Source organism: Lepidochelys olivacea (assembly GCF_965140295.1).
Source record: "Lepidochelys olivacea isolate rLepOli2 genome assembly, chromosome: 2".
In the NCBI taxonomy this organism is placed as follows: domain Eukaryota; kingdom Metazoa; phylum Chordata; order Testudines; family Cheloniidae; genus Lepidochelys; species Lepidochelys olivacea.
The window spans coordinates 91952324-91978325 of NC_140412.1; the positions used below are offsets into that span (position 1 = coordinate 91952324).

The following is a 26002-nucleotide window of genomic DNA, read 5'->3' on the forward strand; positions in this document are numbered from 1 at the left end:
TAGTCTATATTTGCAAAAAGAAAAGGAGTACTTGTGGCACCTTAGAGATCAGGCGATCAGTATGGACAGACCCTGATCGTCGGCAGGTGGGATCAAACCTTGGGCCTCTGGAGTTTAGTACATGAGCTTCTACTGCATGAGTTAAAAGACACGCGTCTGTTAGCTAAGGCTGTAGAGCAGACTCATTAATCTCTCTGTAAGTGATCTCGGTGCCACGAGCTGGGACAGAACACCACACCCAGAGGTGTGTGGGTTACAAGTACTCTATGCTGAACACAAGAAACCCAAGAAAAACCTGGGAGTTAGCTGCCTGCATGGAATTTAAAAAGCAGTCTGGTAACATTTACTAGGTCTAAAGGAGGGTTCCAAAAAGTTCTCTTACAGCTGATAAATATAAAATTTGCGAAGAAGAATAATTGCTATTCAAAATGCAACATTAAACTTTTAGATTGGTGAAAACAACTATTGGTGCAGTTAAAAAAAACAAAACCCTAGGGTATTATAGTCATAGATGTATTTCACTTATTCTTTCATGTACAGAGAGATGAGCAGCTAAAAAGTTAAGATGAAGAGATAAGAAACCTGCTAGTGGTAGTGCCTTTTTCGAATTAAAAAGCTCCATGCTCCCCTTTGTTTTTACGATTGGAGGGGAGCCAATGCCTGTGGAGCAGTCTAGATGAGCAGCAGACAGGGGAAGGCTGGCTCTATGGCACACTCCCTTCCCGTGTCCCCCTGTGGGACTACAAGGGGTTCCACCTAGAGCAGGACAGAAAATGGGGGTGGAAAACCGTGAACATTTTTGACAATTCCAAAGTCATTCTTCTCCACAGGTTTCTCAAAGGAATTATTTTTAATTTACTCATAATGCTTCAGAACATTTTTATTGAAAATTTGTTTTCAAAATTTTTGAGTTTTTCATTCCCCATCCTCTTCTTCCCTTTCTCCTCTCCTCCACTATTTTTTTTTTCCTCCTGGAGGGAAGAGGAGAAAAAAACTGCTCAGGAAAAAAAAAAAAAAGACTACATTTTTCATTTTTCAGCTTCACAAATTATATTTTTTTAAATGTTTAAAAAATGAAAATTTCCAATTTTGAAAAAAGCTATTTTGGTTTAAAATAGTGTTCAACATTTTTAAATAATTTCTTGTTTCATTTTTGAAGCCTAGGATGGATTCGGGGGCAGGTCTCAATCAGATACTGCCCTGTCCAAACCCATTACACAAATGTCTCAATCCTGTTCCCGTTTGTATTTGTGGGAGTTTTGCCACTGAGTTCAGTGGGAGTGAAATTGAGCTAAAATTCCGCAGTAATTTGAGCTACTTCTCACTCTGTGCTGTGGAACAGCATCTCTTTCAGGGGAGCTTCTGGGGAGTAGCCATGGCAGGGGAAGTATCTGTCCAGGTACCATAGAAAATCAGGCTGAAAGAGGCAGACAGCACCAGTGAAAACAAAGGGCTTCTATAGGGATACCTACTGCCCCTGCCTCCAGAATCATCCTCTTTTTCCCCCAGCAGGTGGGGATGGACATTCAGCTACTTCTGAGGTGGGCTAGACCTTGCTCAGAACCAACATAAGAATTCAAAGGAAACTATTCGTTTTAAATAATTTAGGAAAGAATGAGAGCAATGGATATTTTGTATTTCCCACTGTTTATAAAAACCAGCTCTGCTTAGATAATACACACTCCATACGCATTATTTTTAATTGTCTCTTTGCCCTATCCTCCTCACATGCACAGAAAATGTGAACTATTCTATTGTACTGTGACTTCTACAGTGATAAGCTTCCTTAGCAAATTAATACTACTGAATCATGTGGAGTAATTATTCATGATTCTTGAGAGGAATTTGCTTAGGCCAATGTCTTTGCTGTTGATTTCTAATGCAGGCAATATGAAATCTCACAAGCAGAAGTGGCATGAAATTAAAATCCTGGATCCAGACACCTTTGGACACATTTAGATCCAGATCCAAACAAGTATAGTCTCCTAGCTACTGAGAAAGGCACATCTGCTTACAGGCATAACTTGAGGGGAGTGCCTGGATGTGTCACCACCAATATTATCAACTAAGTGTGTGTGTGTGTATATATATATAGATATATATATATAGATATAGCCTTGTTAGGAGATGATTTCTATAATTATTTAAAATACCCAGGGCTTAGATTATCACATCCTTATTCAGACACGCAGGCGAGTATGGGTCTCCTTATTCTGATTGTGACTTTAGTAGAAGGGTGGGAGAGCAGGGCCTGCTTACCTCATACTGATCTTTGCACGTAAGTAGGCAGGGAGGGGACTCCAGACCTCCCATCACAGCACTACCCACCCAGCTAGATGGGCATATAATAAGCTGCCTCACAAAAAAGCGGAGGAAATTTTGTCCTCCCTCAGAACAAAGGAGGAGCAGGGGAAATATTGTGAGTTGAGCCACAGTTAATTCTCTGGTCTGCTCCTGGGGCAGTGCAGCTGTGTGCAGCCTCTTCTTCAGGGTAGATTGTAAAATCATAATCTGGGGAACCCCAGTGAGTAATTCTAAATAGATTAGCTCAATTCATTCTCTATACAGTCACAAGCATGGAAATGACCGAGTCATTCACAGACAATTAGAATACCAATCCCCGTCATTTATATATGCCACAAACTTAAAAATCAGAAAATAAATATGGCATTTCAACATAAATAATGGTCTTGCTTGGTTCTCTTTAATTTTCTTCACAGGTCCTTTTACCCAATTTTTGTCACTCTGGTAACTTCCCGCTATTTAATTTATCTTTTTTACTTCTTCAACATTAAACACAGCACAGTGCCCGAGACCTAATCAGCACTGAGCAGGGTAGCATGATTATCTTGCTTGTTTCACAAGCTATTCAGTTAATTCAACTCAATATAAGATTTGTCTTTTTTGCAACAGTATTGTATGGTTGATTTACATTCAATTTATTATTTGCTCTATCCTCCAGAGCATTCTCTATGGGTATCTCAGTCTATGCTGTACTCCCCAATCCATAATCATGCATTTTATTATTCCTTCCTATGAGGATCAATTTACATTTATCTTTCTGACTCTTTTTTTATGTTCTCAGTTCATTTCTCCAAGTGAAAGATCATGATGCGTTAGCCTAGCACTGCGCTGCAGCCTACAGGAACATGAATTCTAGTCTCAGGTCTTTCACTGACTGCTGTTACTATTTTGTTGCCCCTCAGTCTTATTATTAACAAAGCCTCATCTACTACTATTGTATACCTAGTTTACAGATTAGATAAGAGAGGTTACTTCAGGCAAAGTTATGAATAAGACCCAAAATCTCATCCACTTTGTGTCACACTGCCTTTCAGAATGAACATGCCCAATTATGTGCTTCCATAACCCACAAAACTGCAGTGATGCTCTGTCAACCTCTAGCAGCTTGACCACATACAGAGTTTTATGACTCTACTGCCTCCATTCTAACAGACACACTTCTTTAGCATAAGTGATAGAGACTCATACTTTTACCTCCAGATACAGGTGCCATGTTCAACTCTCACAGCTGACCCGGAACAGGGACACTGTTACACTTGGCTATGCTTTCTGTAACCTCCAAATCACACTCTGCTCCCAGAACCAGGAACAGATACCACAAATCCTTATGCCCAACATTCCACTAGTGTTTCACAAATGGCTGTATAACCCACTTGCGGATCGTACTTTGTTTCCCCCTTTATCAGCTGATTCACACAGGGGATAATAGTATGCTTTCCACTACCAGGGCTTCAATAGCTCATGTGGAAGAGATCAGGAATGTGGATTTTTAGGTTGCAGGTTCAAATCCTGTTAATGAACCATATGGAAGCAAAATGTGTGTGTGAGAGAGAGAGAAAATAAGTGTTTTTGTTGGATTATTTTTATATTGCAAAACATTATATTTAGAAGTTATTTGGATGGTGTGTTAATATTTGTTTTATTATTACATTTGAGTGTTTGTATTTTGGTTAATGGGAGCTGTTTCTTTAAGAACAGGATGGGGAACTTATTGGAGAGCATATTTAGAGACTGAGCAGTGTGTCAGAGAGTTTGTCGATGAGTCCTCTCCAGAGAGCTAAAGACTGCCTATGTAATTTTCCAAAAGGTCAGAACTTGATTTAATAAATGTAATTTTCCAGACAGCAAGCCTTAATATTGCAGGTGTAATGTTTTTCCTGCAGGTCATCAGATCTCTGCTTGAGCTGAATCATAGAATCAATAGAATCATAGAATATCAGGGTTGGAAGGGACCTCAGGAGGTCATCTAGTCCAACCCCCTGCTCAAAAGCAGGACCCATACCCAATTAAATCATCCCAGCCAGGGCTTTGTCAAGCCTGACCTTAAAAACTTCTAAGGAAGGAGATTCCACCACCTCCCTAGGCAACGCATTCCAGTGTTTCACCACCCTCCTAGTGAAAAAGTTTTTCCTAATATCCAACCTAAACCTCCCCCACTGCAACTTGAGACCATTACTCCTTGTCCTGTCCTCTTCCACCACTGAGAATAGTCTAGAACCATCCATTCCTGAGCTGGATTCAACGTTATTTCCATCTAAAGCAATGGTTTTCAAACTGGGTCGCAGAATGGAAGGCACTGGGTCGCAGTGGCTCTGGTCAGCACCACTGACCGGGTCGTTAAAAGTCCCGTTGGCAGTGCTGCCCGGCTAAGGCAGGCTAGTCCTTACCTGCTCCGACACCGCACTGAGCCCCAGAAGCGGACAGCAGCAGGTCTGGCTCCTAGGCGGTGGGACCACATGGCTCCGTGGGCTGTCCCCACCCCCAGCACCGGCTCCATACTCCCATTGGCCGGGAACTGGCCACTAGGAGCTGGGGAGGGCGGTGTCTGCAGGCGAGAGCTGCGCAGAGCCACTTGCACACCTCCTCCTAGAATCCGGACCTGCTGCTACCGACTTCTGAGGCACAGCATGGTCTGCGGTGCCAGGACAAGCAGGAAGCCTGCCTCTGCACCCTGGCTGCGCCGCTGACCGGGAGCCGCCAGAGATAAGCCTATGCCCCAACTCCAAGCCCCAATCCCCTGCCCCAGCCCTGAGCCCCAGCAAACCTGGAGCCCTCTCTTGCATCCCAAACCCCTCATCCCCGGCCCCACCACAGAGCCTGCACCCGCAGCCCAGAGCCCTGACCCTCTCCCACACCCTAACTCCCTGCCCAGCGCCCCCTCCCACACCCTGAACCCCTCATTCCTGGCCCCATCCTGCAACCCTCACCCCCCACACTCCAACCCTCTGCCCCAGCCCTAAGCCCCTCCCACACCTCAAACCCCTCATCCCCAGATCCGTTGGGTCGCGGGCATCAACAATTTTCTTCAACTGGGTTGCCAGAATAAAGTTTGAAAACCACTGATCTAAAGAATGTGTGGTTGCCCATAAATGAGATGAGTTTTGTAGGTCCCAGTTTCAGCTCCCACATCATAAACTCATGCCCACACTTTGTGCTGAATTGTAAACTCCTTGGGAGACTGTCTCTCACTATGTTTTTGTACAATGCCTAGCACAATGGAGCCATATTCACAGTTGGGGCCTTCAAAAAACGCTCCTGCATGGGGACCAAAATTATGTCACTTGCAATACATTTACAAGACTTGCTCACATTGTAACTGCCATGATTATTTAGGATCTGACTTACGATTTTTGAACTTTTTGGAGTTGGCAATGCAGTAATCCAATCCTCAAATTATAACTAAGAAAACCCAGGATTAAATAGCATCTATGAAATTACTGCCCCAGTTTATTAGTTCCACGAATCAGTAGAAAGACTAAATTCTGCAATTCAATTGAGGAGAAAGCATGGGCCCCTGTTGTCTTACCTCTGAATCCGAGCTATCCAGTTCAGCCAATGTAGGGGCTTTAAGGAGTCTCTTTCGCTGCATTGTCACTTGGGTAGTGCTGACGCCATTCACCTTTGCTTGTGGTGTCAAGCCACCATTTGCTACAGAGCTGTCTGCTAATTTTCTTGAGGCCTCTGGTGTGGATACATCTGGTAAAAGAAACAAAATGGTTGTACTTGGAAGTTAGAAGGAATAGATATCAAGGCAATCAACTTGTGATGCCCCTCTCAGCTCTTACTGCCAAGGCAGTGTGCACAGTGAAAAACCTCACTATGATAATTACATGTGTAAGGTTATTTTACTTTAGCAATATGTTGCTCAGAAAATTACAGGTCGTGGTGTGTGGTACAGACATGATGTGAGAGAATGAGAGCAGTGGAAAAAATAGCAGTGCACTTTGATTTTTTTAGACTTCAGCATTAAAAAAAAAATCCTCATTTAAAGGAATAAACATCCTGCCACCTAATGATTTGCTACAATTAGCTAAATAATCAGAATCCAAAGAAACAGGGATGCACTGCTAAAACCAGACACGTGGATCTCCAGTGAATACCAAGACCATTCTACATTGAAATTATGAGTTTTGACACAAAACAAACACAAACTATTCCAGTGAAAGTGCAATTATGCTTTCTTTTTCATATACTGAACAGCAATGACCGTGAGTTATAAACATCTTGTCTAAAATGTGCATAATCCCATGTTTATATTTTAATGCATATTAAAAATGAAAATGTATGCATTTGGTCAAGTCTTGCATCATGTAACAATGGAATCATGGGACCTGATTCTTTTTACACCTACACAGATTTTACATGGGTGTAACTTTATTGAGTCCAGTAAAGTTGCTCTGGATAATCACTAGTATGAGATCAGAATGAGGCCCATATAATGTTAGCATGAGGTCTGCTGCGCCCAGTCTAAACCTAGACAATAATCTAGCTTTCGATATTCTGGCGGGAGGGTGGGGGGGCGGAGAAGGTGAGATTGACATGTCTGTTTTATCCCAGAAAAAGAGCAGAGAAAGGGTGAAGTTTCAATATGTTTAAAAATTTTCTGTGTGTTTGGAAGAGGCAGCATGTAGTGGGAAAATTTACATCTCTGGTTTGCATATTTGCCTACACATCTGGCCTTTCTATCTATCTATCTATGCAATTGTATGATCCCCATCAGTGTAGTGAATAAGTACCTCATAATGTATTTGCCCTCACAACACCCTTGTGAGTTAAGGAAGTATTATTGCTTACAGCATTTTACATCTAAAGAACTAAGGCAAAGAGAGGCTAAGTGACTTGGCCAAGGTCACACAGGATCTCTGTGGCAAAGCAGGGAATTGAACCCAGCCTCCCAAATCCGAGGCTAGCACACTAACCACTGGAGCATCCTTTTTAGTCACATGTGTAGCTGCACTGGTGTAAATAACTAGTACAGACATAGTTTATTCTGGGGCTGCAGGAAGAGGCGCAGGCCGAGGGATGTGCTGGCCGCCATTTCCCGCAGCCCCCATTGGCCTATTTTTAGACAGGAAGCCCAGAACTGAAAGAAGTAATTCAAATATTTAGAAGTGTTTACTGATTTACTGCAATACCCTGAAATACAAGTGAAACTTCAGGTAAATCTACTAGAACATAATATATCAAATTTGTTTTGAATAGCTCTTAAATACGACATATCATCCATCATCCCCCTCTACTCTGAGGAAATCCAGAGAGAAGGTTTTTTTGCAAAATAAAAACAAAAACCCACACGCACCTAATTTGCAAAAAAATAGTTTGTGAATAAAAGGTTTGAGTTCAGTTTACTGTGATTCACGTGGTCAGACTATTAGTTATTTGTGAACAAGTGGACAACTGCTGGGTACTTGTAGAAAAAAGCGTGAATGAATAAAGCTTCACAGATTTCAGCACAAACAATTTGCCCAAAAATTCTAACAGTGTTGTTTGTTACCCTCTAGTCACATCTGTTATTCTCCGGTTTAAAATGTTTCAGTGATCTAATCAGGAATCAAAACATTGCCATGTGCTGATTAACCACACGGCTCCTAAAAAAAAGATTGAATAGTCAAAGTGGACAGCTCAGAAATTACTAATAAGTATCAGTTTATTGGTTATGAATGCCCATGAAGAAAATCAGGTTTGGTTTGCAAACAATTAGCTGAAACCAACAGTGGACTAAATTTATAATAAAAAAATACCCATAAAATATTTGAACCCGTTCTAGATCATACAAATGATTGTGAACACTTCTGAGGTGATTCAGCTGCTGCCCAGACAACCATGTGTTTCTAGGGGTTCCTGGAGTGACCATTGTATTACAGTAGAAATTAAGTTTTGCCAGAGATATAGGGGCAGTGACTGGGTTGCAAGTCACGGATTCCAGGGTAAATACTATCTGAAGCATTAGAACAAATACTTTTGGTTTCTCTGAGATTCTCTTAAGCTATCAAATATTTCAGACCACGTGGAAACAACAAAAAGCTTTGGGTTTGATTACTTGACTACATAAGCCATATTCTGTTAATTCCTTATGTGTTACTACTTCTGTGTCTCTGGCTAGTCTTAAGGTATGTGTGTGTGTGAGACACAGCAAAAAGACCAAAAAAGCTAGGATAAATTGAAATTTATTTTTATTTACATGTAAGACTACTTCTCTTATGAAACAGGGAATTAAGTAGATCACAGATTATATGCTAACTAACCATATGGTGTTTCTGTCCTAAACAGCTTTCATTGACACATCATGGGAACAGAAAACTGGACCTCATTTCTACTGTAAAATATGCTCCTTTGCCTTAACATTTTTACAGCATGTTAAAGCGAAGGCAGAAAAGAAAATGGATTTTCCGGATTAATATAGATTTGTCCTACATTAGTTACACTGTGAGAATACTGGGGAAAGACTATATGATGAGTAATTGTAGCACAAAGGTATGCTCTTCATTATGATAGAGGACTTGCATATTCAATTCAGACAAGAAAACTAATCAGTATACTGAAAAATTTATCTTTCTAGGTGTGGGTAGCATGCTCATTACCATGGTAACTAAACTAATAGATTATCTGCCTTTCCTCAGCATTTTCCTGACATTCAAATGGTATTCAAATGATGTGTGATCCTGCTCAACCTCTCACAGATTTGGGCATAGGAAGAACAACCCCTACTGGAGCCTGGACACAGCAGCTCTGGAAAACAATGAAAGCATTAACTTTGTAGATATGAAAAACACATTATTTCAGCAGACGTTATTTCATTTTTTTGTGTTCAATTTAGAGGACGAAATGGGTCGTATGTTCAGGGTCAGATGCTCCCGTCCTTTGAGCCATGTTCAACACAGGTCCAGGGAAGCAAAAAAGTGGCTTTAAGCTATCTTTAAGACTGCTGTAACTTACATCCAGCTACTAATGGCTCTATTTCACAGCTGGGAATAGGAAAGTCTTGTGCACACCTTATTTCCCCTAGAAATGCTCCCTGTGCCAATGGCTGAGAAGAGTGGCACATACCAGCCACACTGGCTCAACACCCTCAAGTTTCCCTAACACAAGGGGAATCCTCCACTACTTGGTTAAGCCAGCTTTACAGCTGCTTTGGACTACCAGAACAGCACAAAGCTGCTGTAGAAGGGACAAGAACATGTCCTTTAGCATGAAATTTGAGAGGAAGGTTCTGCTTTTCAGTGAGAGTTTATATCTTTATGACATCTCTTCAGCTGGGCAGACAGCAATGAAAACAAACATCAAGAAAAAATGTGAAAATAATAATTACAAAATGGAAGCAAATTTAAAACCCTCCCATCAAAATAAAGAATAAAGCAAAAGTATCAACAAAGCAACAAAATTAAACAAAACTATTTGTCTGCTTTTTATTTACATCCCAAACTAAATCATTTTGTGTTGTCTGATCTGTTGTCTCACTTCTCCTTAAGAGAATGTTTTGATCGCCCCCGAATTTGCTTCCAAGGACTATGTATGGATCATTCAGACAACAAAGCAGTATCACATCTCAGTGTGAATCACATGAGTGTTAAAGTACATTTAGCAAATGGATAAAGAAAACAGGAAGAGTTCTTCAGTGGTCAGTCAGAAAGATCAAATCCAAGGCATAGTTTAGTACTGTAGGTTGCTATGAAGTAGTTTGTATTTAACAAAGATATTATGATAATGAATTAATAAAGGATGGTTAAGCAAAATCCTTTTGTATTTAAATAAGTAGGAACACATCTCAGATCCATGACTGAACAGGAATCCTGAAAAGAGCAAGTTAACTGAAGACAAGAAGAGAATAAGCAAACAGACACATGTAGAAGGGATAGGGCTGGACGTCCTCCCTGCTATGCTAATCAGTAAAGATACTCTTGCCATGTTCTGTTCTACTCTCCTGCACTATCATTCAGTTTTATTTGGAAGTAACAGAAGAGTTGAAAAATAAAAGTTTGACCACTTACACTAGTATCTGACCTTATGTGCAAGGAATTTCCAGATCTTAATAGGACACAGCGTAGCATCTAACATGAGCAGTGGCTAGGGGAACATTTTGCAGCCATTAGACAATGTTATAATACACTATATTAGATGCTCACTCTAAACTCTGCTGCTGGGATTACCAAATCATTGTGCTTCTTTACATCATGATAATAAACCATTAAAATATGGTCTTTCTAGAGGATAAATAGGAAAACATTGGGCCATATTACCTCCTCCCATGTAAAAACCATAGGAGGAGATTGGAGGTGAAGGGTGAGAACTGTGTGAGAGTCCCAGGATATTCCTTGTGTGTGATGGCGAATGAGGGATATAAAAGATTTTGCTTCCCCACAGAACGAGGGGATGGATTTTACTCGGAACCAGCTTGTCTTAAGGATCTACTGGAGAAACAGGATCATTCATGTGGAACCGCATAACCGCACCAGCTCTGAGTCATGCCTACTTAGCTGCATGGAAAGGATAAGATCTGAGTGTACAGATTCCCCTTAGTGCATAGGTCTCAGGGGCTGATGTGGTGCATTGGTATGAGGTAAGAAGGAATCTAAATGGTTGTGAATGAGGGCGTTTGGCTTCACACCTCAGCACACTCCTCTGAGAGAGTGTTCAGGAGCACTGAAGGCCCCTTACAGTCTGTTATTGCTTATACCCTTACTATAAAATAAAAGGCACTAGAGAAATCTAGCCATCTATTAGGTTCCCATCCCAGCTGTAGGCAGAATACTACAGCAGAGATGGGAGCCTTCACCGAGTAGAAGGTAGTTTTCTTTCTCGGGGGTCAGTCTCAGCGATAAGTCCTGCATCCTCATTAGGAACTTTAAATGCTTCATTTATGACTACTGAGACTTCCTCCTCAAAGAGAGGGAATTCACAGAGAATTAGACAGAAGAACCTGGGTACATTAAAAATGAATAAAAAAATCCAAGATGCTGGCCCAGGAGTGAGTCCCCATGGATTTGTTAGAAGATTTACACTCTTCTTTTACATTTTAATGCTGCAAAGCTTATTGGAGCAAACATGTATAACTAACAAATATTTTAACATAGCTAAAAGTAGTGTGGTTCTTCATAAGAGTTTCACAGTGCACTGACAAATGAGATTAAGTTATACACACTATATAGATATATACATTGGTGCAGTGTGTGTGTGTGTGTATATGAAATGTTAATTAAGAAAATTTCAATGAAAGATTTAACAATTAGTTTTTGAATAATCTCAAGAAATAGAATATTGCAGAAGATGGTCAAGTCAAAAAGTGACTCCCTAGACATTTGATTTTAACACACTACAGTACTTATATTTATTGGTCAAACCAATACCAAAAGACTATAAGATTTAACTAAAAAGCAAAGCTTCAGGGGAAGAGCTGATTTAGTAAATAATAATAAAATCAGACTTTAAGGTGAAATAGTGTACCAAGCCTTTTCCTAGGGTTTAGGGCTAGCTGTGGACCACCTTATTCTTCACAAAATTAAATCACAGGTGAAATATAGTAGTTCCTCCTGCGTGCACATCCCTATTTGGTAGCAGAACTATAGATTTTAATAGGAAATCTAGCTGAATCTTTACTTTCACTGACCATGGCTTAGAAGAATCCCTTCAAGTTTCTTTCTTACATGAGGGTTAAACAAACAAATGGATGGAACAAATTTCACAGTAAACACAATAACCACGTCAGGTGTTATAGCACCTTTTACCTGACAGGTCAAAACTGTAAGACATGCTAAGTGGCCGCATTGCTGAAAAAGGAAACAAAAACAACAAAAGAAAACAATTCAGCTGTTAAGAAAAGATTAGGTCCACTTAAGACATTTTGGATTCTGATGCCCAGGCTAATATAAATCCAAAATGTGTCTAAAACATGTTTTTCTTTATTGTGGTAGCACTGGAAGTGTAAACACTATAATAGCATCACTGGCACTTGCAAATACAGTATGTGTAAAAAGGTTTCAGAGTAGCAGCCGTGTTAGTCTGTATTCGCAAAAAGAAAAGGAGTACTTGTGGCACCTTAGAGACTAACCAATTTATTTGAGCATGAGCTTTCGTGAGCTACAGCTCACTTCATCGGATGCATACCGTGGAAACTGCAGCAGACTTTATATACACACAGAGAACATGAAACAATACTTCCTCCCACCCCACTGTCCTGCTGGTAATAGCTTATCTAAAGTGATCATCAAGTTGGGCCATTTCAAGCACAAATCCAGGTTTTCTCACCCTCCACACACACAAACTCACTCTCCTGCTGGTAATAGCCCATCCAAAGTGACAACTCTCTACACAATGTGCATGGTAATCAAGGTGGGCCATGTCCAGCACAAATCCAGGCTCTCTCACCCCCCCTCCCTTTTTTCCGGGGACACACACACACACACAAACTCACTCTCCTGCTGACAATAGCTCATCCAAACTGACCACTCTCCAAGTTTAAATCCAAGTTTAACCAGAACGTCTGGGGGGGGGGGGGGTAGGAAAAAACAAGGGGAAATAGGCTACCTTGCATAATGACTTAGCCACTCCCAGTCTCTATTTAAGCCTAAAGTAATAGTATCCAATTTGCAAATGAATTCCAATTCAGCAGTTTCTCGCTGGAGTCTGGATTTGAAGTTTTTTTGTTGTAAGATAGCGACCTTCATGTCTGTGATTGCGTGACCAGAGAGATTGAAGTGTTCTCCGACTGGTTTATGAATGTTGTAATTCTTGACATCTGATTTGTGTCCATTTATTCTTTTACGTAGAGACCGTCCAGTTTGACCAATGTAAATGGCAGAGGGGCATTGCTGGCACATGATGGCATATATCACATTGGTGGATGTGCAGGTGAACGAGCCTCTGATAGTGTGGCTGATGTTGTTAGGCCCTGTGATGGTGTCCCCTGAATAGATATGTGGGCACAGTTGGCAACGGGCTTTGTTGCAAGGATAAGTTCCTGGGTTAGTGGTTCTGTTGTGTGGTATGTGGTTGTTGGTGATATAGGTTGTAGATCCTTAATAATGGCTTCTACATCCATAGTGGCCCTCTACACCAACATTCCACACAAAGATGGACTACAAGCCGTCAGGAACACTATCCCCGATAATGTCACGGCTAACCTGGTGGCTGAACTTTGTGACTTTGTCCTTACCCATAACTATTTCCCATTTGGGGACAATGTATACCTTCAGATCAGCGGCACTGCTATGGGTACCCGCATGGCCCCACAGTATGCCAACATTTTTATGGCTGATTTAGAACACCGCTTCCTCAGCTCTCGTCCCATAAAGCCCCTACTCTACTTGCGCTATATTGATGACATCTTCATCATCTGGATCCATGGAAAAGAAGCCCTTGAGGAATTCCACCATGATTTCAACAACTTCCATCCCACCATCAACCTCAGCCTGGTCCAGTCCACACAAGAGATCCACTTCCTGGACACTACAGTGCTAATAAACAATGGTCACATAAACACCACCCTATACCGGAAACCTACCGACCGCTATTCCTACCTACATGCCTCCAGCTTTCACCCTGACCACACCACACGATCCATCGTCTACAGCCAAGCTCTGCGATACAACCGCATTTGCTCCAACCCCTCAGACAGAGACAAACACCTACAAGATCTCTGTCAAGCTTTCTTACAACTACAATACCCACCTGCGGAAGTAAAAAAAAAGATTGATAGAGCCAGAAGAGTTCCCAGAAGTTACCTACTACAGGACAGGAAGAGTGTGTGTGTGTGTGTCCGTCCGTCCGTCCCCGGGAAAAAGGGGGGGGTGAGAAAGCCTGGATTTGTGCTGGACATGGCCCACCTTGATTACCATGCACATTGGAGGGAGAGTGGTCACTTTGGATGAGCTATTACCAGCAGGAGAGTGAGTTTGTGGGGGGGGGGGAGAGGGTGAGAAAACCTGGATTTGTGCTGGAAATGGCCCAACTTGATGATCACTTTAGATAAGCTATTACCAGCAGGACAGTGGGGTGGGAGGAGGTATTGTTTCATGTTCTCTGTGTGTATATAAAGTCTGCTGCAGTTTCCACGGTATGCATCCGATGAAGTGAGCTGTAGCTCACGAAAGCTCATGCTCAAATAAATTGGTTAGTCTCTAAGGTGCCACAAGTACTCCTTTTCTTTATGTGTAAAAAGATATTTTAAAAGATAGAGCTGCAGAACACTGGTTTTGGAATACAATAAAACCAGATGCCAACACAAGAGATAAGCATCTTGAAAAACAGAAAGTAAGGTTTTCACTTAAAGTAACATTTATGAAAGAAAAACCTGTAGCTGAAAGAGAAAAAAATTTAAAAGTACAGAACCACATTTCACAAAAATTTCAGTGAACCGAAACAAAGATTCTTACATTTTTGGAAGCTTAATCTCCCATGATCATAACTAATTAAGAGAGAGATTAAAAAAAAATCAACGTTTGGCATCTTTATGGAAAAAACACCCCCAAAAATCTGACAGTGTGTGTATGGCTGAATTCTGCACCTGGTTCAAAGTTGCCCCCTGTTCTGGTTTGCCTCAGTCTTCAAAATGGATCTAGTATCCTGCGGTCTCCTTTTCAGCCCTCCAAACAGTTTGTTCCCATTTGTAGGACAATAAGCAATCAAAGGTTAACGGGGTCTGGACAGTTTATTTAACTAACATCCATGTCCCATATATATATATATATATATATTTATTATTAAACATTTGTAGGTGAATTTTATCATTCATGAGAATGAGAGACATGGCTACAAGCAACAGGTGTGGCACAGCTGTTCAACTCAGCTCGGTCAATGCACCTCACTTCTGACATACAGCGCCTGGACCAATCCAGAACATAAACTGCCAACTGTATTAAAATTGGTCCACATTTTCAAAAATATAAAACGTCTAGTAGGGATTAGCATAATGTCAGATTCGTTCTTACTTGAGACTACTTTAGCAGGTCATATCTGCACCTATATGCCTGAATGCTGATTTGCCAGCCTGTAAAATGTGCACGCTTGTATGAATGCTCCAGCAGCCACACATCCCCTTAAGCTATGTGTTTAAAAAAGGTTGCATAGGGATAAGCCTTGGAAATGGGAATCAATTAAGGTTATGTATAGTAGGTGTCTGACCCAGAGCCAAACCTGGGAGTGGAGGTACTTTTCCTTTAGAGCAAGAATGGACAATATAAGCCAGAGGCAACAGCAAATGCAAAAAGAATGGCTAAATATATTAAAATCTCTGTCCACTTAAATTACAGACAGGTTTTAAATTATTTTTTCCAATGGCACACCCCTCACTACTAACCTAAAGCAAATGAAATACAGAAGGGAAGAACTGGTTTTCTCCAAAGCTCCATTAGCTCAACTTTTTCATACCAGGAAATAAACCCTTTCAACTACAGGAGATACACTTTCTATGTTTCTCTTTTTCTTCCATTTTATTCAGACCTCTTATGAGCCTATATAAACTGCTCATTTCTATCAGACACTTATTCATACTGGTCACTCCTATGTTGCAAAATTCTCTGTGTGTAATTGGTTATGCACAATATGATTACCAAGATAAATTACCATATTCCAAACAAGGTTTCTTTATGCTTTTGATAACAGAAAAACTCCAGCACACGTATAATATACTCTATATTTTCATTGATACACTCCAAAACTTCATTTATTTTCACTGTTGCCAACTATGCCTGTCCAGATGGTTTAAATGCATTATCCACAATCATCTCCACATCTTTCTCCCATCTGTGTTCTATGTTGGGCTTCCATTTAGATTTAAAATCCTTAAGCCTTATTACCTTACATTTTCACTACACTAAATTACATACAATACTTATCTATCTGTAAGTCAGGACTATTTATAGCTTTCTGAATGCGGCTGCTCTTCTCCCATCCCCAAATCTATCAAAAAGATATAAATTTTGCTCTGAAGAAAATTTTGATTTTTCACACAACAAATCTATTGTGTCAGTTTCAATATGAAAAAAGAAAAAGCTAATACTTCTAACACAAGAAGCAATACCTTTGAATGAGTCACAAAATATTTTTTCTTTCTTCATGCTAATGACAATTAGGTGTTTACACAGGTGCTGAGAGAAAAAACTTGTTAGTCTACTGTAGTCTGTACAATAAACTCTCTTGAATTCTCCATTCATAGCTAAGCATGCTCTAATATTCCATTTTTCGAACCATATAACTGAGTGGTGAAAAATCTGACCGGACTGAAAGAGGACTACCACAAGACTTAGTCCTGCCTTCAGTGCAGGGGACTGAACCTGAAGACCTTTCATGGTCCCTTCCAGTCCTACGATTCTATGATTGTAAGACAGAGTTCCCAAATGGGGAACATATCGTATATTAAAGCTGAATTTTTATATTCTTAAGTAAAGAAACTGAATCCACTCGAGATTCTGCTGAGCTTCCAGTCTTTCATATAAGAAAGGGTCTGAGAGGTAAAAAGAAACCAAAGGCTGTGGCAACCATAAATCAACTCCACAGCAGGCTCCAGATGGTCCACAAAACAGTGTTCAGAACATCCTGCTGCTAAAAAGCATCCAAGTGTCACACAAACACCCCCCAAAATTGGCTGAAACAAGGGTGATAACAATTTCCCCCGACAGACGATGAATAAATACAACCCACTTGAGTTTGGACCACTGCCTTAAACAAATGTGCTAGGCGTAGATATCCTGCCAAACAGAACAACAGAAAATACAGGTGTATGTTGTTTTTTTGCCACAACATGTCACTCTTTCTCTGCATAAATCCAGCTAACAAAGCTTCTCTGTGACAGTTAAATACTTTACTCTTAAAGAAGGAAAATGGAAGTAACAGTTTAGAGTATTTGCAACATCTTTAGTGGTCACGCTTTGCTTTAGTTCAATGGTTCTGAGGCACAAAGTGGCGACTTGTGAAAAATGTCATACTTATAGAATTTTATAATAGGCAACTGATTGTTTAATGTACACTGCAGAAAAACTGCTTTGCAATATAGATCTGAATCAGTCGCTTACTGAAATTCATATGAACGCTTACTGCGGCTCCATAACTTTATACAGTGAAGCAAAGATTTACATTCAAAATGACTGCAATGCTCTCAGCTCAAAAGTTCAGGGAAACTTAAACACATATAATCAATAAAGAACTATGAGCTTAATGAAGCTGAGAGCAGGAAACAAGAATAAAATGAATTTAAAAAACATCTGTGTGTAACACATTATATTGCATATTAGGGAAACAAACTTCCATTCCCATCCATGAGATGATCTAATGTAACTCCCACTGCTCAATAATCAACATTTTGTCATTTAAAATCCCCTAATTATGACATCAGAAACCTGATGCAATCAGTCAAAATCACACATCTTTTATTTTTAAAACAAGAAAATAATCATTTCACGGTACTAAATTCTTCTGTTCCTAAAGTTACCAGAAAGGATGCAGAGCCTGCAGGGTCGACCCTCTTTTCAACGGGTACGAGTTATTTTATTCTCCATTTTAATTGAGCTCAGTGCAGACATTGCCAAGATCCTTATATGGAGCACTTTTGTGCAAGTACTGCTCCTCAAAACTAGTATAAGCAAAAGCAAATACTCACCTAGCCTGCTACGCCTGATCTCATCTGGTGAGACAGGGCGCAGCTTTCTTTCTGCCTTGATTTCCTCCAGTATCCTTTCATGGAGGCTGCGTGGCCGTGGTGGGGTTGGTTTCAGTTTTCTCGCAGAGGCCTTGGGTATAAGAAGAATGAATGTTCATTCTAAGCATTGTTCCTGGAATGTGATTTCACAAGGATTCTTTCAAATAGCAAATTATTGTGAAGTGATTTTACTTTCATTCACTTATGAACACGGTTGAGTACGTTCCTCACAAGGATTTTTTAACAAGAACATTGGAAGTATAATTTTATAAGCAGATAAGATCAACACAGATTCACAAAGATACTGGATAACTGCTAAGGGTCAGTGTTAAGGTTTCACGATTTTACAATGATCTTCCTAAACAGACCAGAAAAGTTAAACAGCTCTTGTGTGAAACACATAAGAATAAATGCACAGCACACAAACAAGAGATATAATTTGTACTACTACACTGTTTTAAAACAAAACACTAAAACACAAACACATTGAAAAAAGCCAGCCTTTCACTGTGAAGAAACATATTGGATTGCATACAGGATTTAATGGGGGTCGTGATCGGATGAAATCCAGGATTTTTTCATGAGCACTCTTTTTTAATCGAGGTGGAATATCCCCATTGACCTGAAAGGAGGAAAATGAAATTAATATTTTTATACTTTTTATTCACATTTTTGCAGTGTAATGAGATCATAATATACCAAGGAAACCTGTAGAGTTTCAAACTTACATTAAATAGATCCTAAAACTGTCATCAGACTCAAAGAGAGGAATAATCTGTATGCAATACATAGACAAGAAATGCTGCAGATAAGAGCATTTTGGTTTTACAAATGGAAAATGAGTGCAGATGTACAGATGTAGAATAAGTGCAATTGCAGTAATGTTAATTAATAAAATTTAGGATTAATCGTTGATGCAATCAGACATCAGCGCTTCCAGTATGTTTGTGGGAGAAGACTGGGTTTGTGACTAGGGAGATTTGTCTATACCTCTCTTTGGAGGACAGTGTGTCAACAGGCCTCAAATGAAGAAGTATTAGAGCCACATCTAGGAAAGCAACTCGTGAGGCTGGCAAAACCATTAACTCTTATACTGCCTCTAACCTTCTTTCAGGGAAGGCTACTAAGAAGGTCATAATGAGGCAACTTGGGCACTATCGAGGGTCCTGAGATTTCCTTGACTTCTTTTCAGCCTTGTTTCAGACCTGAGTACAAGCACACACACTGCTAGTCCCACTGACGATCTGCTTCTGGCAATGGAAAAAGCCAACTGTCCATTCTCATTCTTTCAGATCTAGCAGCTGCTATCAACCACAATGCCTATGTCAGCACACCTTACCAGGAGTAAGATGGTGCTAGTATGGAGTGGCTGCATTCTGAATTTCCTGGCCTTAGGTCACCTTACAAAGTTTATCAATTTACTCATACTTTTAAAATATTTTGAAGTATAAATGAAGCTTGGAAGTGAACTAAAGAGTTTGATAACATATCTAAAATTAATACTTAGTAAAACTAAGCCAGCAAAAAGTATATCCTGCAAGAGGAAGAGGAAAAAAAAAGAAATGTCTCTTTGTATGGAAGAGCTTTTCTTATCTTCAGAGCTACAACATCATTTCTTTTTCAGAGGTCTCAATTTGGAGATAAGGAGAAACGTACACTAGAGTATTTCTCTGCAATACGTCAGTAATATATTGTAGATACAGGTTATATAATAAAGCAGCTGCTCTCATGTAAGGTACAACTATTAGAGCGTGCTCCAGCAAAAGATTGCAGCAGTTTGGCAGCTGGGGGGGGGGGGAGGGAGGGAGGGACTCAGTGGCCAGTTTGAGGCAAATGAATGCAGCAGTGACCTTTTGCTGACTGCATTCTGTGCCTATTGCATGAAATTCTCTGCTTTACCCATGTCACTGCCATGAATTTTCTAAAAATGAATGAATAAATAAATAAAAGTCCATGATTTTCACAAGGCCTGATTTATTAGTCAGCCAGAACACAGTATGCAGAGAAATGGGTTAAAATAACAGATGGCCTACACGATGCATGTATCATATTGAAACTAAGCTTCTCCCCTTCCTGGGCCAAGAGAGACAGCCAGCCTCTGCAGCAGTCTCTCAGTATCTCTTAGTAAGAGACTCATTGCCAGCTGCTGCTGCCTGCTCATCCCCTCCTTTCTTTAAAAATTGATAGGCCGGAGTCATTAACAGTTTAGGGTCCCTTTGTTCCTTGCTCAGGCATGGAGAAAAAGCCTGATTGCCTGGCTAGAGCCAGGCAGGGGAGCATTTCCCAGTTAATAGTTCCCCCATCATTCCTTTAAGGATCCTTGGTATTGTCGCTGGCGTATTTTTTCCTCTATTGATGTTTCATTTCCTGTTTATTTCCTCCTGATAGCTTCCTTTGATTTAATTCTCTGCAATCAGGCAGAATATCAAGAAGGTAAATGGAGGCGTATATATTATTGATAGAAACACAGAACTCTCCCACATCCTTCATGTTCACCAAAAACATTAAAGAAAACTTTTCAATTAAATGGTTTTTATTGACATTTGATGGGGAGAATATTATTTTTAAAGCAGTTATGTTTTCCCCCTTCCTTGTAAAAGAATTGATAGTTTTCACAGGTCTGCATGATTCACTTGATTGGTAATGAGACTTGAAGTCTTCTTCCTCCAGGTCACTGGCTCAAGCATTGTCAAAGTTAGTAGTGATTGAAAGTTGTTAACATTTGACAGCTGTTTGGTGAGCTGGCAATCTCAGTCCAGTCCCAACGGGACAGTTATCAACATCACAATATAAAATAAATAATAAACAACATTGCAGTTCTAGAGGACCTTTGATCTGAGGATCTCAAAGAGCTTTACTCCCTGAATTAACCTTCATACCATCCCTATACAATCAGTAAGTATTTGAATCCCTATTTCACTACTGGGAAAACTAAAATACCTAATTTGCTCAACTGATTTCCCCAAGGCCACAATGGAAGCATATGGCAGAGTAACTGATATAGCCTCAGTAGAAATGCCAAGGACTTATGGTCAAAGCTGAGACTCTGCACACTACTGAAAAGCTTTCATTGCCATTGTAAATGCTGTATTTTTTCTGCAGTCAAACTAACTTCTGTTTCCAAAATAGACACTCTTTCACAAGCATTATTTATTAAAAAGTGATTATAAGAACTGGTGGTTATGAATGCCCTTACAGAAATAGAAGTCTTGGCTATGGATTAAATAGATTAGGTCAGATATGCACAGTACAAGCATATCTGTGCCACACAGCCAGGCGCAGAAAAAAAAGTGTTGAATATTTGTAATTCTGTTCAGATACCAGACTGGAACCAACCACATACTGATGTTTAATCAAAGTATCTCAAAGCACTGCCAAAAATATCCTATATGTAAAAATCAAAATGAAAGAAAAATGCTTACATTTAAAATTCTGAAGAATTTTGTACAAAAGTACATTAAAACTAGCAACATTACCTATTAGAAAAAATGTGGCCTGAGAGTGTAAGATCTACCAGAAACATAAAACACCACATAGCAAAAGCACAGTGAGATGAAAACACAATGAAGGTGGCTTCCTACACTTGCTTTCAGCCCACCACTTTCACATTCAATAAACAAATATGATTTGCAGATAAACAGGTTGGCTGCAAATGGCAAGTCTAATCTTGAATGGTTATGATAATAAATATAATTGTGTATTTATAACATGCCTTTGATCCCAAGTGATTGAAAAGCACATTACAAATGACATTCAAAAGAATTGCTTTACTCACCATTGAAATGAAGCTATCTCAACACAGCCACACCAAGCAACACTTTAGAAAAAGCACAGTAGAACAATGTATCTAATTGACAATGCAGTCAATTCGACTGATACTATGTTTTGTATCGTGACAAAGTTCCTCCTCTGCCTTGGCGGGTCCTGCGCTTATTGGCAGATTTGCTCACCTCAGAGATTCACGGCCGCCCTCAGTTTGGCCACTTTTGCTAGGGGCTCAAACCTGCCATTCACTCAGCTAACCTCATCACTGGGCAGCACGGGGAAAAGGAGGAGAACAATCCCCACAGTCTCTGCTGACTCACCTAGTGGGTCGGGGGATAGGCCAGGGACCTTCCCCTCTGGTGGGACCCACAGTCCAGGTCACCTACTCGTCTCAAATAGGGAATTCAGGGGGATGGGAGGAACCTGGGCCCGCCCTTTACTCCGGGTTCCAGCCCAGGGCCCTGTGGATTGCAACTGTCTACAGTGTCTCTTGTAACAGCTGCGTGACAGCTACTTCCCCATGGCCTCCTCCCAACACCTTCTTTACCCTCACTGCAGGATCTTCCTCCTGAAGCCTGATCACGCTTATACTCCTCAGTCCTCCAGCAGCATGCCTTCTCACTCCCTACTCCTTGCACACCCTCCCCTAACTGATGGGAGGTCCTTTTTAAACCAGGTGCCCTGATGAGTCTGCCTGCCATAATGATTCTAGTATGTTCTTAATTGGCTCCAGGTGTCTTAATTAGCTTGCCTGTCTTAATTGGTTCAAGCAGGTTCTCGATTGCTCTAGTGCAGCCCCTGCTCTGGTCACTCAGGGATCAGAAAACTGTTCATCCAGTGGCCAGTATATTTGTACACCCCACTGGTCTGGGTCTGTCACAGTATGATCTGGAAAATTTCAGTTGAAGTGAAATTGAGCAAACGTGGGCTGATCACAGGTGAGCTATGCTACATCATTTCTAAAATAGTTATTCCTGCACTCACATGAAAACATATCCACCATGAGAAATACCAATTGTGAAGCTAAAATGCTATATACAAATACTAAAGTAAAGTACAAGTGCACTGGATAGAGAGCTCTGAAAAGTTTACATTTCATCATCTTCTCCTTGCTACTTGCATTATTAATGCATTATATTCTTTCTGTAAATACAATTAAACCACAAGATTGTATATATATTTTCTGTGTGCATGTACCATAGGTGACTCAGGCATCGTAAAACTCTTGTATTTACACTCCCCTTGTGCATATGCATTATGCTATTATGGGATTGTGACCAAGTGGGACTATTCTTAATGTATGCTCTGAATACAGTTTCCCCTATGCATTTCTTAAGTATCTAGGTGGTGGGATAAGGGTGTATGATCGTTGCAGAGCCCTAGAGGGCAGGTGTGTGTAGGGCTCTGGACACCGAGAATAGCCAACACCCTGTTTCCTGGCAACTGATGTCCTGGCCCTTTCCCCCCTGCAAGGTGAGAGCTAAAGGGTTGGAGAACAAAGGAATCAGGTGACCTCCTGGCCCGGGAAAGGGACAAATCCCAGAGGAGGAGGGGCTGGAGAGAGTTTCAGTTTGGGGCTGGCTGGGGACGAGGAGTGAAGTGCAGACGTGGTTGTCTGGCTCACTGCTCCCTAAAATGGACCCAGCTCAGGGGTCCTGTTCTCTGTACCTACAAGCTCTGTTTTAGACCATGTTCCTGTCATCTAATAAACCTGTTTTACTGGCTGGCTGAGAGTCACGTCTGATTGTGAAGTTGGGGTGCAGGACCCTCTGGCTTCCCCAGGACCCCGCCTGGGCGGACTCGCTGTGGGAAGCGCACGGAGGTGCAGAGGATGCTGAATGCTCCGAGGTCAGACCCAGGAAGGTGGAAGCCGTGTAAGCTTTTTGTCCTGAAGACAGTCTGCTCACAGAAAGGAGACTTCACCAGCGTCCTGACTGACTTTGTAGGGAGCAGTTCCAGAGCATTGCTCAGGGACTCCATGACAACTGGTGGCAACAGTGGGATGTACTGCACCCCATGGATGGCGCTTCTTGCAGTAAGTGACTGGGGAGCAGTAAAACAAAGCGGGATTGACGAGGACCAGGTGTGCTGAAGGCTCAAAGAGGAGTGGTTTCGGGGGGCGGTTAACCCCTGGGAGTGTGTGACCAGCAAGAAGGATTGTGCAGTAATGGGGTCCCCCTGGGGACTGTGGTGAGCAGTCCTGGGGTGGAGGAGCCTGCGGCTTGGCCCTGGGAGAGAGGAGGACTTTTGCAGTAACAGGGTTCACCTGGGGATTGCAGCAAGAGGTCCCAGGGGCGGAGGAGTCTGCAGCTCGACCCTGGCAAAGAGGTGGTGACATCGAGAAGGGCTGGGCTGGCACACTAGGGGTTCTCCCTGGAAACTGGGGGGGGGGGGCCTAAAAGCACACAGGCCTGTGAGTTCACAACAACTTGGGAACAGCAAAGTGATGGCCTATCACCATCTCCTTAAGAAGGATATTGTAACCCTGTGCAAAAAGAGAGGGTTGCACATTGGAAAGTTCACCAAAGCACAGTTAATCGTGCAGCTGGAGAAGGATGAGTGCTCTAAGGAACAGATTCCTGACCCAAATGGGGCTATAGCAGGATCTGGGAGCAGCTAGAGTGGTAGCCAGGCATCCCCAAGGCTCCTGTCCCCGACCAGACGGGAGTCTTCACGATCGAGTTCCCCATCAGGGGATCGGAGACAGACGGGATTGGAGCTGAGTCCGAGAGAGCAAGAGGACTGTGAGAGACAGCGAGAGCCCGAGAAAGAGCTGCAGAAGCAGGAGCAACATGAACTGGTGATGGTGGAGCGGAGAGGCATAGGGGACTTCCCGGGGTGAGTGGGGATAGACCCCGGGGTGCCAGTTCCACAGGGAACCTCGATACTAAATTGCTGTCCCTGGTTAAGGAGAGAGGGGATGTGGATGCCCACCTCACTGACTTTTAGCAGGCTGGCGATTTGAACGAGGGGGACCCTGAGGAAAAGCCCCGGTGTCTAGCTCCCTTGCTGGGTCCCAAGGCCGTAGACTCCGTCAGCCAGATGGGTGGGGAGTTGGACAGGCTCCCACTCCTGGTCCCAACCTATATGTCTGTGTGCAGTCTCCTGGGCTCAGGCCCCTCAGACCTCCAGTGGGAGCGGAAGGTGATGGTCAATGGGGAGACATTCCTGGGGTGGCGAGATCCTGGGACAGAAAGAACTGTTGTCAGGCCCCTTGTGGTGCAGCCTCAGATGCTGAGGGGCTGTGTGACCTGGGTGAGGGTCCCAGGGATGAAGCCCCTCACCCTGCCTATGGCCCAGATCCCTGTGCAGACCCGGGAGGGGGGGGGCTGGCTGGTTGTTGGGGTTCTCCAGGATATCAGCTGTGAGACCCTGTTGGGGGTGACTGTGTCTCTTTGGGACAGGATCCAGGCCCTGCTCCTGTAACGGCCAAGGGTTTGAATTTGAATCCAGGGAACCAATCGGCTGAGAGGGAAATGGTCAGTTAAAATGCAGATGATGTGACTGGCAGGGGGGCGGAGCTGCTAGGCTTAGGCTACCTGCCGGCCTGTAACCAGACTCCTGGGGTTGGGTGGAACAGAGAGATGCTTGCGCACCGGAGAGGGGGCTCACGCTGGCTCTGATGCAGTGAGGAAAGCAGCGAGCTCGCTGCCTGTCCCCACTGGAACAGCAAGGGCAGCGCTGAGCACAGTGGGAGCTGAGACCCCAGCTTGGGGGTGGGGGTGACAGGCAGGGCAGGTCGGTTACCAACCAGGTTTGCCTTGTCCAGAGGCGCTGCTGGGAAGTGATCCCACGGCAGGGAGGGAGCAACCAGGGACAGGGCTCAGCGGGGCTGTGACCCCAGGCCCAGCCAGCGAGATGGAAGACTAGGTAGCTGAGTCTGCAGAGCAGAACAGCTGGGTAGTTAATCTCTCGAGAATGCAGGGGATGGCAGGTCTACTCTCATCTCTAGACACTTTGGATATGACTTGTACTCTCAGTGAATTTAACATCTAGTTCCTTGTGGAAGCAGAGGTTGGTAAGGGAAGAACAACAGAACTTTGAGAGTACAGCTTGTAAAAGTGAACCTGAGAAGGGTAACTGCGATTTGCTGGAAGTAGCTCAGGGTAGTGAGAAGAGCAGCAGTTTATCTGTTGGGAGTGGCAAGGTGCTTGGTAAGGAAAGTTTGGATGAGCCTAGGCAGCCTTGTGAGCTGATGGCTTTGTCTAATCAGCAGTTTGGGAAGGCGAGGATAGTGGAAGATGAGTGTCCCTATACCTTACCTGGAGAAGTGCGACAGTGAAGGGAATGTGCCTGTGTCTGTCA

General features: G+C 42.2%; 1 protein-coding gene across 2 annotated transcripts in view; it reads right to left on the minus strand.

Annotated features, from left to right (window-relative positions):
• SPIRE1 (spire type actin nucleation factor 1) overlaps nt 1-26002 on the minus strand; it is a 171804-nt gene that overhangs the window by 20392 nt on the left and 125410 nt on the right. For both annotated transcript variants that reach the window (XM_084620673.1, XM_084620674.1), the window contains exons 7-9: nt 18468-18554; nt 17894-18023; nt 5831-6000 (exon numbers count right to left, since the gene is read on the minus strand). In XM_084620673.1, the coding sequence (XP_084476799.1) occupies nt 5831-6000; nt 17894-18023; nt 18468-18554 (387 nt within the window). The remainder of the gene's footprint in view (nt 1-5830; nt 6001-17893; nt 18024-18467; nt 18555-26002) is intronic.